Source organism: Ailuropoda melanoleuca, chromosome 11 (genome assembly GCF_002007445.2).
Source record: "Ailuropoda melanoleuca isolate Jingjing chromosome 11, ASM200744v2, whole genome shotgun sequence".
Taxonomy (NCBI): Eukaryota; Metazoa; Chordata; class Mammalia; order Carnivora; family Ursidae; genus Ailuropoda; species Ailuropoda melanoleuca.
In genome coordinates, this window is record NC_048228.1 from 79,883,060 (window position 1) to 79,897,378 (window position 14,319).

General features: G+C 47.2%; 1 protein-coding gene across 6 annotated transcripts in view; it reads right to left on the bottom strand.

Annotated features, from left to right (window-relative positions):
• The window catches only part of TBC1D1 (TBC1 domain family member 1), a 236,496-nt gene that overhangs the window by 72,314 nt on the left and 149,863 nt on the right, over positions 1-14,319 (bottom strand). For 4 of the 6 annotated variants that reach the window (XM_034671960.1, XM_011233005.3, XM_034671963.1 and 1 more), the window contains 3 exons: positions 13,549-13,710; positions 12,624-12,743; positions 11,506-11,645 (listed from right to left, as the gene is read on the bottom strand). In XM_034671960.1, coding sequence (XP_034527851.1) covers positions 11,506-11,645; positions 12,624-12,743; positions 13,549-13,710 — 422 coding nt within the window. The remainder of the gene's footprint in view (positions 1-11,505; positions 11,646-12,623; positions 12,744-13,548; positions 13,711-14,319) is intronic. The other 2 variants (XM_034671961.1, XM_002925769.4) reach the window with 2 other exon arrangements.

A 14,319-nucleotide genomic window follows, 5' to 3' on the forward strand; every position in this document is an offset into this window, starting at 1 on the left:
ATAGTTTGGTACCACAAATTATTTTCAGAATTATATAAGGCCATAGTTACAGCACTTCCTTATCAATAAATGACGTTTAAAATCTTGTTAGTGTCCGTTCTGTAAATATTTTCATTCAGATGAAAGTGATAAAACAAATTTACTTGAAAAAAATCCATTTAGAAAGTAGCTTAATGCATCCCTTGGCTTTAACTCAGCGTTTTACAAAATCGAGAGTTCACCATGTGTGTCAACAGCTGTAAGTCTGGGGCCGCTAGCTCATGTCCGTGGGAAGGTGTGGCTTCGCTACCTCCCGGAGACACACGTTCCTTCGTTTAAATAAGTGATATTAATAGAAACCATTCAACTAGGAAAATTCTAACTCTGTTTTTAAAAATTAGGATATAATAATGCCTAAACTGGGTGCTATATTAGCAAAGGTTAGCACTGAATTCTGGAATCCTTCCAACACAAGAATTGTTCTTTAACCTATCGCAAACACAAATTTAAGCAAATATTCCTAAAACTGAAGAGTTTATCACTGGGTTTAAGAGACTGGATTTAGGCGCACCTGGCTGGCTCGGTCTGTGGAACATGCGACTCTTAATCTTGGGGTCATGAGTTCAAGACCCACACTGGGCCTAGAGCTTACTTAAAAAAATAAAGTAAAGTAAAATATAAAAAGAAAAAGACTGGCTTTAGAACAAATGTGGTTTGAATTGTGGCTGTGCGATCTAAGTGCTGTGGGAGCTGTGGCCACATTATCCAGCATTTCCAGCCTCACCTCTCAGATCCGGCAGTCCCACCTATGGCAGGAAGTCACTGCGAGAATTGCCATCCAGCTGCGTAAGAGTGCAAACACCAAATGCTTACTACACGACCAGGCTAATTACAACAGCTAGCATTTATATTTGATTACTTCTATTGCAAAGAAAACAGGACCTGTTGGCGGCTTCCTAATCTGCCACAGAATGCATTTCTAATTTTCAGTTTGTTCATTTTACTAACGACCACTGAGGCGTTTTTTTGGTTGGAGTTTAAGTTAGAATACGATGTGCCCTTGGCCTATCGGCCCCTGCAGTGTGAGAAATCCAGAGGGCCTCAAAGTGCAGTCCCCAAACCTGCAGCATCAGCATCACCTGGGAAGCTGTAAGAAATGCAAGTTCTCAGGCTCCCCCAAGAATTCCATCTCCAGAACCAGAAACTGTAGAACTAAGGAACAGCAACATGTGTCTCCACGAATCCTCCAAGGGGTCTTAAAGTACACTTGGTCTGACAACAGCTAAAGGAAATGCAATCTTGGGCCAATACCACTCACCGGTGGCCCTCTGATGGCCTCCCTGTGATTGGGAGAGCTATGCGGGCCCTGATAGGGGCTCCCCGCACCCCTCGCCTTCCCAAGCGCTCCTGGGGGCAACACCAGAGTCCCCCTCCCCCCGCCCCAGCCTGAAGCAGAAGGCAGGCACACAAGGCCAGCCAGCAGGGAAGCCTGGTACTGGGGACCAAACCTCGCCCACCCCCACTGGCCTAACAATCCTAGCGGTCAGAATGTCATCTGTGGTTCTGATCCCAGAGGAGAATGTGCTCACGCCAGCTCACCTATAAAACCCTTTCTTAGCATACGTCCACACAAAAACACGTCCATGAATGTTCACAGCAGCACTCCTCCTAACAGCCAACAGGTGGGGAGAACCCAAATGTCCATCAACTGACAGGTGGATAAATGAACTGTGGTCTGTCCTTACGATGGCCTATGAATGGCCCACAAGAAGGAATGAAGCACTAACACACACAACATGGTGAACCCTGATAATGTGCTCAGCGGAAAAGCCACAAAGGACCACAGAGTGTGTGATTCCATTTACATGACAGAACAGAGTGTCCAGAGAGACACAAACAGATGAACGGCTGTCTCGGGTTTGAAGGAGGGGTGGGAGGCACGAGGTTTTTTTCAGGGGGGGCAAAAATGTTTTAAAATTAGGTTGTGCTAATGATTACACAACTCTACGAATACAGGGATTAAAAACAGTGAACTGTCACCATTATTTTTTTTGAATTGTACACTTTAAATGTGCAAATTGTATTAGTATATGAATTATATTTCAAAAAGGTCATTTTTTAAACAAAACAAACCCTTCCTGAGAGCTAACTGAACCTGCCTGGCAGTGCAGTCCGGGTCACATGAGCAGGCTGTAGGGCAGAAGGGCACGGCTGTGAGGAGGGCCAGGAGGACGATGAGGGAAGCAGGCGCTGAAGGCGCAGTGTATAAGAAGATCCTTGTTCTCAGGACCGTGTAAGCACAGGCTCGGACTTACAGGGCCATGAAAGTGAGCACGTCTTTAAATTTTCCATGCAGGACGCCTGCCTGCCTCACCCCAGTCCTGCCCGGATTTTGAGGCTGCTTCACATTCAAATATATCTACAGATTTTAACCCCCTAAAAAGTATTTTCAAACCACTTACCATCCCCCTCGCTTTATAAACTTCAATGGCTCCCTGGCACCTACAGATTAAGGCTCAAAGGAGCCAAATCAAGGTCTTCTACTGGGGATTTTAAGCCTTCGGGCATACCTTCACAGGTTCTGGAGTTGGGTTAGCCCTAAGGAGGAACTCCCTGCCAACGTGAGTGCTGTAAGCAGGGATTCACACCCAGGCCTTCAGATCCCAGGGCCTCCGGTGCCCAAACCCTCGGCCCTCTGCCCCTGCAGCCTTCCTACCAAGCAGCAGAGGCTGAGGTGGCTTCTTTGTATCATCAACAACCTTAGTTCCAGCCTTTGCACAAAGTGTTAAGGATGGAGTGTTTAAACGCGATGGTTAATTAGGAAAACCTCAATCAATGTTAACAATTGTTATCATGCACAAAATTAGCAAACTAAGGTAAAATCTTGCCATTCACTATGGTCTCCCAATGTCTGTAATGATGGGCCAAGAAGCACAATAAAGGGGGAAAAATTAGTAGCTTCAAACTACAGAAATCTATGAAGAATCAGATTTCTGGCTTGCAGTATTTAATCTTGAACCTGGTCTTTATACACCACAAAAAAAGCAAAGTTATATGGAGAGTAAATTAAGAACAATTCTAAAAAACCATGTGACTGGCAGTCAGAGACTATTTTTTTTCTTTCTTATTTTACCCACGCCCTAGAACCCTGTAGAAAAAGAAAACATCTCAATTTCAGAAGGTTGCTCTCCATTCAAATAAGCTGGAAATGAGCAAAGAAGATACATATTGTAACAAAAACAAGACCAAAAACAAAATCACAGGGGGAAAAGGGATTTCTGAGATTGGAAAGAATGCAGGACCATCAAGACACAGGGAACAACACTGCCACCAAGTGGTGACTGTGCCTCAAGTCACCCTACACGGTCTAGACCAGCGCTCTCAAGCGGGATAGGAAACAGAATCCTCTGTGGGAAGGGGTGTGTGTGGGGGTGTGTGTGTGTGTTTTAAAGAATTCATGCCTAGGCCCCATCCCCACCCAACCGACTCGGCGAGGCAGAATGCAGAGGGGCAGGTGCAGCCTGTATTTTAAAATGCCCCAGGTGACTTTGGTGCACAGGGAAAGGTAAGAACCAGGGATCAAAGCAAAGGGTCATACAGATGTCACTATGATGCTTATATTTTCAGGAAGTTTTACTTGTAGTCATTCTACTTATATGATCCATTAAAATTTCCGAATGGTATATAAATTCTTGAAAATTTGGCTATGTACAACACAAATCATAGTTCTTTAACAGTTTTTACATTTTTCACAATATAATCATTACAAAGATTCAGATTATATTCCTTAGTCTTGCCATTAGTATTTATATCTAATCCAACAGACTTAAGATTATCATAAAATAGACACAGCTATACTCATAACACAAAACCCATTGAACGTTAGTTTCAGTGGACTATTTGCTTATACAATGGGTTTCAAATCAATAAATCTTATCTATATTAGGTGGGTTTTCCTTTTTTCTCTTTTAAACAAGACATATAAAGTCTGAATGCTTCTATTGTTGGTGAAATTTGTAAATACACAATGTAATCTGAAACACTTCAATGAAAACTATCAGACTGACACTAAAATTCTTCCTTGGCACACTGAGGTAAATAAAAGGATTTTTCCCCTTTCCAGAGGCACCTAAAAAATTATTTCTTTAACAACAAAGAATGATCTTTTGTATAATACACCACGAGGCAAAACTGCAGAGTGTTTCTACTACCAAGTATCTGGTCGGGAGCTGACTTTCTGCATTTTGCAGGCTTGACAGTGAGGTCAGAGCCCACTAAGAAAACAAACACTAGAACAGTCTCTGTGCCCTGGGGGCCACCCAAGAGACAAAGCTTCCCTGGAAAATAAGGGGGCAGGAAAGAGGCAGAGCACCACATGCTTGGTCTCATTTGGCACCTTATCAACTTTGTCTTATCGCTATCAGCACGTGTTTATCACTGCATTTTCTCCACCAAACTCTTTCCTTCTCTAGGAAGCACCAACCTTCTCAAAAAATGTCACTGGCGACCTAGATTTCTTGGCAGTCAGACACGTGGGTGACTCCTTGGGTTATCTGCAGGAGTGCGTAGCAGCAGAAAGAGGCACAGGAGCCCCATTCTCGGTCTAGAAGGTCTGGGCAGGATTTATCGTGGTCGCTTGTTTTAAGCCCTTGCTACTCATATTAGACCAGCAACATCGGCATCACTGAGGAGTCTGTTAGAAAGGGAGACCCTCTGGACCCACCGGACCAGAACCTGCCTCTGTACAGGCTCCCCAGGGGACGCTAAGCACATGAACATTCAGACCATGGCCACTCAGTGTGCAGATGCATTCCTGTCCTCATCTGAGGAGGAGAGCACCTCCCCGGCTCTACCTTCAGTACAGGCCTGTGGTGGGATCGACAGCGGGAAGGCTCTACAAATGAGAAGGCTGCTATCCAGACGTCAGCACGGGCACCCTCTCAGAACAGTGACGTCTGCGCCAGCCATGCCCGACCCACACAGCCCTGAGCACTCCCTACCCTCGGCTGACTGAATGGCGCCCCCACGATACGACCTCAGTGGAGTTTATAGTTTACTCCATAGACCTTTCACATACTTGGCATCTCACAAACTCCTCACCCCAAGAGCCCAGAACACAAAGCAGAAAGAATGCCTGTTCCTGGGGCTTCTGGGGCAGTAGCCATAAGTGGTCACCACAAACTTAAAGTGTCACTACAGACAGGTGCTTTAAATGTAAGCAACCAGGCAGCTTTCTGTATTCTATTTTATGATCCACCTATGTTTGTTTTATTGCAAAGACATCTGCCTTGCCAAATCTTCAAGTTCCAACCAGTGATTCCCCTACGTACTCGTCTCCCGTCCGTGCCCTAGCATACACCTGCCCTGCCCCTTGAAGTGGGAATGGGAACAATCCCTCCTAGGCTTTGCGAAAGTCAAGCAGGGATTCCTACAAGAAACCAACCGGTCTCTGCTGAATTAAAAAAATAAACAGTCTGGGATTTGGGAACATTTGTGCTGGTCCTACAAGACCTATGTGAGTAAATTTCTAAATAGAAATTAACTGCCTACCTCCTTCAGATGGGTCTCCAAAACATAAAATTCAGATTCTTGCAACTTAATTACTGCACAGAGATTTTGTATAAAGTCACACGCCCCTGAGTAAACGACAAGGTGATTCTGCTGGAGACAACATCTGCCCAGTTCCATCTCACCTCTGTCCACACAGCCTTCACATTTTCCTTGTCTTGCACTATACTTAGAGTCACGCTCCTTACTCACTAACACCCTTCTCTCCAGGTTTGAGCCCATCTGTTAAAAAAAAAAAATTAGGACACCAAAGTTACAGGAAATCCTAATTCTCCTTCACGTATATCCTTAACATTAATGCAAATACCAACGGTTTTTAAATTACTGGCAGTTTATTAGTACTTAACATAGTGGGATGGAATGGGCGGGACAGTACAAATATGTCTTTTCAGCTTGAAAAGAGGCCAGAAGGTTTCCTGTCTAACTTAAGTTCGCGCTGCCAGTAGAGAAATGCCGAACGGTCACACGTAGTCACTCTGAGCGTCTGAAACACTTTAAAAGGCCTTATTCAGGGTTCCCTGCAAGTACACTTTTCCGTCCCCCACGCCCAAGCCAGAGAGCGAGCTCCCTGAGGCCACCGGCCACAGTCACCGGCTGCCCGAGGGTCCAGCCCCCAGGGCAAGGCAGAAACAGAGGCCAGGAGCCACCTCCAGAGGCACACACCCTGCCAGGGACAGTCTGGCCAAAACAGGGACCTCGGGGCTCTCATGTGTCTGAGAATCTGGAGGTGTCCCAGCTGCGGGGGGACACACAGCTGCAGCGTGGGGCCAAGTGGTCCCAGAGCACAGTGGATGGCAGGGGCATCTCTGTGCCCTTGAGATGGGGAGCAGTGGCAGAGGCTGGAGATGCCTGATTTGGGAGAAGAAAATTCACAGACCGATACTAGGAAACCTTTCTCCCTCCCCCGCACACTGCAGTCCCGACGTGGACACAGAGGAGGAGACGGCTGACCAAGGGTGAGTTCATACATTAAAATACTCGGAAATGGGGTGGGGGGGGGGTCTGGCTGACAGGGAGAACCGTGGACAGACAGTAAGCGCCCAGGGAGGGTGCCGGCAGGGAACGTCCTGTGGGAAGGGCTCCTGAAGAGGAAGCACCCCCAGGAGGTCAGGCCGCAATCTCTGGCAGCAGCCGGGCTCCTGCACAGTTCACAGCGCGAGCTTCGGGGCACAGGTCCGGGAGCTCCAGGCCTGCCTCTGTCGCCCACTGGCTCTGTGGTTTGGGGAAAGGGCTTTAAGCCATTCCAAGCCTCTGCTCCCTCATCTGTGAAATGGTGCCATAAAAATGCCAACCTTCCTAAGGCCAACTGGGAATTAAAGAATTCCTATAAAGCACCTGCCACAGATAACGGCCTAAGTGATTATTATACCAGTACAGAGTCCCACATGCTTTTATTCTCTCTCTCTCATACAGAGTACCTACAATATAACCCAAAAACTCGTACAATATTTAATTCTAAATAAAGAGCATAAAGGACATGTTTCTATAGAGGAGGAAGAGAAAAGGAGTTAAGAAATCACTAATGAGCATATCCTAAGTTTGCAAAAACCTCAGCAATTTACTTGCCTTCCTTTAGAAGTCATCAAGCCTGTAAGAACTAGAGAAACCGATGACAGAGGTCATGAGTAAGCAAATACTAAAGCACGTTACAAGGAGCTAAGTGCTATGGGAAAAGTCAGGAGAAGGAGACGAGGAATGTCTGGTGGTAGGGGGGAGGGTGCCATCTGAAAGAGAGTGGCCAGGAGGGGCCTCCTTGGAAAAGTGACTTTAGGAAATGATCTGAGGCAGATGTAGAGGTTAATCAGGAGGTTATGGGGAATAGCATTCCAGGCAGAGAGAACAGCCCATGCAAAGGCCTCAGGGCATGAGTGGCTGGACTGAGGGACCCAGCAGAAGCCTCCATCAGAGAAAACTGGTGGGCAATATATCGTGATGTCACCCAGCACTGCATGGGGGTCCATCAGGACACCTTCCTGCAGGAGATAGGGAGAACCCGCAGTCGCTCAATGACTGGGGCCCGAAGAATCCATGAGGGTTGTGGACTGGGCAGGCAGGAGTAGTGTCTGGGTGGAGCTCTGCTGTGTTCAGTAGTTAAAGGCAGAGGCGTGGCCCGTCGACTTCACGCTGCTCTCTAGAACGTACGGGTCATCAGTATCAAAACCATCCCAAAAGGACTGGCCAAACCGACGCTCTAGCACTTCCCAGGTACAAGGTGCTTGGGGAAAGAGCTTTTTTTTTTTTTTTTTTTAAAAGAAAACCTTTTCGAGGGCACCTAGAAATCAGTCTGATTTTTAAATAGCAGCTAATGCCCCACAGGACAAGCTATAGTAACAGCCAGGCGTGAGTTAATTACTTAAAGCAGAAAGAGATTACGAAGGTGAGGCCACAGGAAGAAAACAGTAAGCACCCACTGAGTGGGAGGAGGAGGCACACCAGAGGGCCAGGGACGGCAGGAGCGCCATGCGGGTGCCGGGCCCCGCAGCAGGGGACAGTGTGTGCTCAGAGGACAGGACTGGACTGGAAGGGACTGGGCAGTGACCTGCAGGAGGGCGAAGGAATAGGGGCAGTTCAGCTGGGGAGGAGCTCTAGAGGGAGCCGCGGTTTCCATGGCCTCCCACCATCTGCTGAACGGGAAGCAGAAATGTGCTCTGTGTGGCTTGAGAGTCAGGCCAGAAAGGCACCGAGGGATGGAATGAAAGGGAACAGGATTTGGTTCAATCTAAGAAATTCACTGGAAAATTCAGAACTGTTCTAAGACGGGACAGGCTGCTTCCCACAGTCACGCCCAGCCCACGCGCCGGGAGTTTTGAACCCATTATCATTGCACATTTAAATACATTACATATATCGCCACGTGCCAGTGTCTACGCGCCCGTGAGGTGCGGGCACTGCAATACTGGGGCACTATTTTTAAACCCTGAAACTCCACTTCTGGTGTTACTGCTGTTCTGTCGTTTCAGCCACAAATCACAGCTCGGCTCCCGGTCCTGGGCCTCCCTCCAGTCCCCTCCCCTTCTCTGCCCGCCCCACCAGCTAACAGGGCGCCACCAGGACCTGGGAGGAAGAGCCCTCTGCACTGTGCAGGGGAAGGGGAAGAGGGGCACGGCCATCCGGCTCCATCCCAAGGGCAGTGAGAGAAATCCAAGGCCCTGCCACTGAGCACCGCAGCTCCGGGTCGGGGCTCCAGGCAGCAGGAAGCCGCCCCCGTGTGGAGGGGCCGAGGCAGGAGCAGCAGAGGGACCTTCCTGGAACACAGAGGGTCACTTCACACCGGAAACCTCGGCCTCACGGATTTGTTTCTAATCTATGAATTCTGGAAGCTTTTACATAAAATGGCAGTAGAAATACCGTGCTTCCTTATCTCAATCAGTGTGGCACTAGGCATAAGGATCCCCTCTATCGCAGGGGTGAAGTTTCGGCAGCTTGTTCTCATGCACGGCTCCTAGGGGAAAGCTGGGATTTAAATGCAGCCGCTCTGGCTCCAGCCGTGGGAAGAGGTCCCCGAATGAGCTCTAAATTCCTTCGCTAAGTTCACCTTCATGGCCGCCCCAGACCCTCCGACAGCGAGGAGGCCAGCTCTGTGCTTCCCATCAATATGCGGGTGAGGGGCCCCCGGGGGGGTCCCGCCGGCTGGGCTGTCAGTACTCCTGAGTACCGTTTCCAGTGGGGAGATGAGAAATACCAAGCACTCTGTTCTCGGTCCCAAGAGACCGCGCAGCCCAGGCTTCGGGCTACGGGGGGTGGGGGTTCTGCTCCTGCTCTGGCCTCTGGAGGAAGGATCTATCATCCCGTCTCATCCACTGTGAACTGTCGCCCCACAGTGGTGCCAAACCCGGGATTCACCAAGGAACCCTGTCGGCTGCAAGCGCCATAAACAAGACTGCAGCTTGGGGTTCAATATCCGCTTCTTACAGTACTTCCAGACTAAACCAACTAAAAACAGAAGCCTCCAGAAAGAGAGGGCGGACACACATCACAGCCCGGGCACTTCTACCCGCTGGGCTGCACAAGGTCATGTTCTCTTGTGCTGTCCACAGTGCATTCTACTTGACCGTTTTATTTTGGGGTTCTCCAAGAGCAAACATTTGCCAGCACAGACCAACCTTCTGACTCAGGTCCCTCAGACACCGACTGGGAGACACCAGTGTCCATCCAGGCACTCGCCACACTTCCCCACTCAGGCAGAGAGCAGCCCTGGCATGGGCCCCGCGAAGCTCACTGCAGCTCCTCAGCCGTCAGAGCTCCCACACGGGGTACGGCCTCCCAGCCTGTGCGCTTTACAAGCCTGGTGTTTTCCCCGGCCACCAGCCCAGCAGACCCCTTTGGCTTAGCAATTTAGGAAGGAAGGAACTGGGTCACACAACCTGGCTGTTGGTCATTAACAGACAATCTACAAAATGAAAATGAAATCTTTAAACTTTCTAAACTGACACACACTAAAATAACTCAATTTAATGACTTAAAAAAAAAAAAAAGATCTCACTGCATTTATAAACCCAGCCTTTGTAGTGTTCCTTTACTTGCTCCTTCCTGCTGGGAACAAGTCTAGCGAGCTTAACACCAGTGCTCCGACCTCAATGATGGTTAACAAAAATAACTGTATTGCTTTACATTTGATATGTCTCAGGTTTCCAAAGTACTTCTGCATTCATAATTTAATGTAATTTCATGAGATAAGAAGAGCCAACATTCACTATAACCATTTTATGACTCAAGGTAAGTGAAGTTATGTGATTTATATTGCAAACCAGGCTCTTGTTTAATTTGGCAGAGAAGGCATTTTTTAAATTAAATATTAAGGAGCATTCTGGGGGAGGTAGGGGAAAGGAGAGGGAGAAAGAGAGAAGCAGGAAAGGGGGGCAGAGGGTGAGGAGCACGAGGAGGGCGGCGTGGGGGGCCTCCCCCACCCAGGGCAGCCGCACCAACCCTGCAAACTCTCAGGGCAGCCTGCACTGCTGCTTAACACACACAAAGTATGTCGGGGGACAAAAATGAATCTGCGCTACATGCAACCTGAGGGACTCAAGGAATCTTTGAGAGGTCTGCTGTGTTGCTTTGCTTTTTCTTCAGAAAAAAAGTGTTTTCCGATTAAAGAGCATTAGGGAAAAGAAACAGCTGCTGCTGAAAATTTAGGCTATCAATGGGCAGAGACAAATCTTAAGCTTCGGACTGCATTTAAACTCGTTTTTTACATTGTGACTCCGCACAGGGAGGCCCGAGGACAGACCTGAGCGTACTCTGTATCTAGGAGACACAAGCAGGCTGCAAGGGCACAAGATGGTCTTCCTGAGACACCACACCGAGGGACAGCAACTGCCGAGGCAGGGGACGTGACGAGTGTAACCAGAGCGCTGGGACCGGGGAGCACCCCTGCAAGCAGGCTGTGCTGAGGCAGCGTGCAAACCTACACTCAGGTCGCAGGGGAGAAAAGGAGCCCCTGCACATTCCCACATGCACGCTGGGTGGGTGGGTGGTCGCAACCGCTCGGCAGAGGTGCTCTTCTCCACATGAGCTGCTACAAGCTGCTGAGTGCTCTTACACGTGTCCCTGGAGTTTGAGAATCTCTCTGGAAACAGCGATAGGCATGGTCATTTGAGCGTCTTCCCTAGGGAGCTTTAAAATCAGGGAATGGGGCACCTGGGTGGCACAGCGGTTAAGCGTCTGCCTTCAGCTCAGGGCGTGATCCCGGCGTTATGGGATGGAGCCCCACATCAGGCTCCTCCGCTATGAGCCTGCTTCTTCCTCTCCCACTCCCCCTGCTTGTGTTCCCTCTCTCGCTGGCTGTCTCTATCTCTGTCAAATAAATAAATGAAATCTTTAAAAAAAAATTAAAAAATAAAATAAAATAAAATCAGGGGATGAACTGACTTGAAATCTCATTTCATGTTCTCCTTCACCTCACGCACTGTTCTTACTCACACCAGAATCTCACGGGTTCACTTCCGGGGCGTACGGTACCTTCGTATCTGCTGGGGGCATCGCACGCTTTCTGTGGGGTTGCCACTCGGAGGAATATCTGCTGCCTCCACGAGTGTCTCCGTGTCTTCACGGGGGTCCTGCTGGCATCGCCAAGGTGGTTAGCTTTGGAGTCAAAGTCCCTGAAAGCACAAAATGACTGACTGATGACTGGTGGGGAGATACAATCAGGCATTTTAGCTTGCCTGTTTGTTTTTAAACAAAACACGACGTTATAAGTTATCTTTGCATAAGAGAACATAATTAGATAATCATGAAAGGTGAATCAAGCCCGCACTGGGCCAACACTCCTAAGGGACTGTTTTCTTACAGGATGCTTTTCATGAAAAGCACAAGATTACATGCCCTTAATTTATTTCCACTGTAAAAGACATTAAGAAATACGCTCCACAGATCACTAGCTTCCAGTTGGGCCTTCCTTGGCACCACGTCAGAAAAGAGAAACTGTCTAAAGGGGGCACTGGCACTGGGGCCACCAGCTCCCCTTGTCCATGTGTGGGCACAGTTTTTCAGCATAGGTCTGCATCTCCACAGATGGCCACAAAAATGAAAAAAGTTAGATTACACAGAGGCATCAAGGCAATAATTACACAGCCACTTGCTGATGACAACTATTTTAACATCTGTATCTTTTTAACTACAAAACAAAGTATATTTATCAACATATATCATAAGTATCACCTAATCGGTGATTTTTCTTCCTATTTGCAGGACAACACGGGGAAGCCCTTGTAATTTACACCCGCGTACACATCTGGAACTAAGGAATCACCTTGACTTATGGGTCAGACATCCTGACTTATTTACCACAGCCATATGGTCACTTTTCAGAAACATTGCTATCTTTTAGAGAACCGGTTAAGACTTTCTTGAATCTTCTGAAAACAACACATTAATAAACTACTCCTAGTCAAAACTGAGAACAGGAGGACTCTTTTTTAAGTGACATTCAGTAGGAAAGTATAGGAAAGAAGTTAAAATCAATTTAGCTAAAATGACTTTCTGAGTGTCAAAAAAATAGCTGAAAAAATCCCTATATATATATATATCAATAATTCAACACTTCTACCCAGGCTTGATACATCTAAATTAAACCCTACCTTTTCGTGTTCATAAAATCAGAGGTGTTATTTTCATCTACAGGAGCCAGAAATTTTAGAAAATTTGGCACAGAGGAAGAAGAATGAAGTTTTTTCCGCAGGGCATTACGGTAGGAGATGCTGAGAGTTTGGTCGAGAAGAGAGTTTAGGATAAAGAAATACAAACACAAAAAGTATAAAATATAAGCTTTAAAATAAACACTTTAGTTCTCATGCTAAGAAAATTAAACCAGTGAGAAATGAAAAAGTTTACAAATGAGATTTAACTTCTGCGTTCAGTCAATAAAATTCTATTTTAAATGAATGGAATCAGTGAATTAATTCAAAAACATCAGTCCGTTCAGTTATGCAACATAAGCAGCTCTAGACATCTGCACAACACCGTGCCCGTAGTTAGCAACAGTGTGCTGTGCACTTTAGAAGTGGGTTAAGGGTATAGATCTCATGTTAAGCATTCTCACCAGAATAAAATAAAAATAGAACAAAAAATCAGTCCATCTTCCAAAATGACTTTTCCTTTCAAACTGGACAAAAATAATTTTCCTAAATTCGGGAGGACATTCCTGATTTGGCACAAACCACAGTGTATATGATCAAACACAGTTCTTGTTAAACTGTGTGTGTGCGTGTGTGTGTGTGTGTGCACGCGCGTGTGCGGACACCGGGCAGAGGTGAAAATACGTATGTACGAAATGCCAAAAGAACTAGCAATAGTAATTAATCGATAGTAAAATTAATAGTAAATCAAGTCAGTTCAGATGATAGACTGAAAACAGCAAAACCAAAAGCAGACAAGAACACACACACACAGACACACACACACAAGCAGTGGCCCTGGGTTCTCTCCCGCCATGCAGCACATCCTCTCTGTGCAAACTTCCCGGGAAGACAAACGACACTGAACTTGCCGCATGAGTGTGCTCACCTCTTTGGCACAGCATTCCCACTTTGTTCTCCACTTGAGCTATGTTTTAGGTACTTAAAAAAATTTGGCGAGGAGGCGGAGGGGTTAAGATGAGGAGGAGGAGCAGCAGCTGCAGACTGACCTGAGCGACTTTGAGACTCGCCCACAGGTGGATGATTCCCACTAAATAGCAATTAGAGAGAAGGCAGGGCGATTAGCGGGGAGAGGGGGGATGCCGAGGGGGGCCATGGGGGGGGGCTCGGAGGAAACAGGCAGAACAGGCTAGACGTTTATCTAAACACCCACTGCCACAGAGTCAGAGGACTGCTCTTCTCTTGTCTTCTGCAGCCACTGTCGCATTGCCAAAGGTCGTTTTCAGTTTAAAAAAAAAAAGAGTACTGTGAAAAGTCATTCTTGACCATTTCTCACACATGTACACCCCAATAGTGCTTCTTCCTCCCTTCCCTTTTCAGAAACTGACAGCAATTTTTTTTTACTTAAACCAAAAGCAAAAAAGGAAAGCAAAACGAAATCCATGGTTTTTAAACTACATTTCTCTTTTAAATGAACAATAACGTGCTTTGAATTCAAGGTCGCATTTCTTGTGCATCAATGAGGAAAGAATTCATAAGGGAACAGAAAGCAAAACAGGTATGCTGGGAGGGAGGGAGGGAGGGAGGGAGGCGGGCATCTCTCCACCCTCCCCTCCCCTCCCCTGTCCAGCAAGATCCATCAGGAAGTTGCATTCTCGGTGAGAAGGGAAATGTACCGTCAGGATATCCCCTTTCCTAC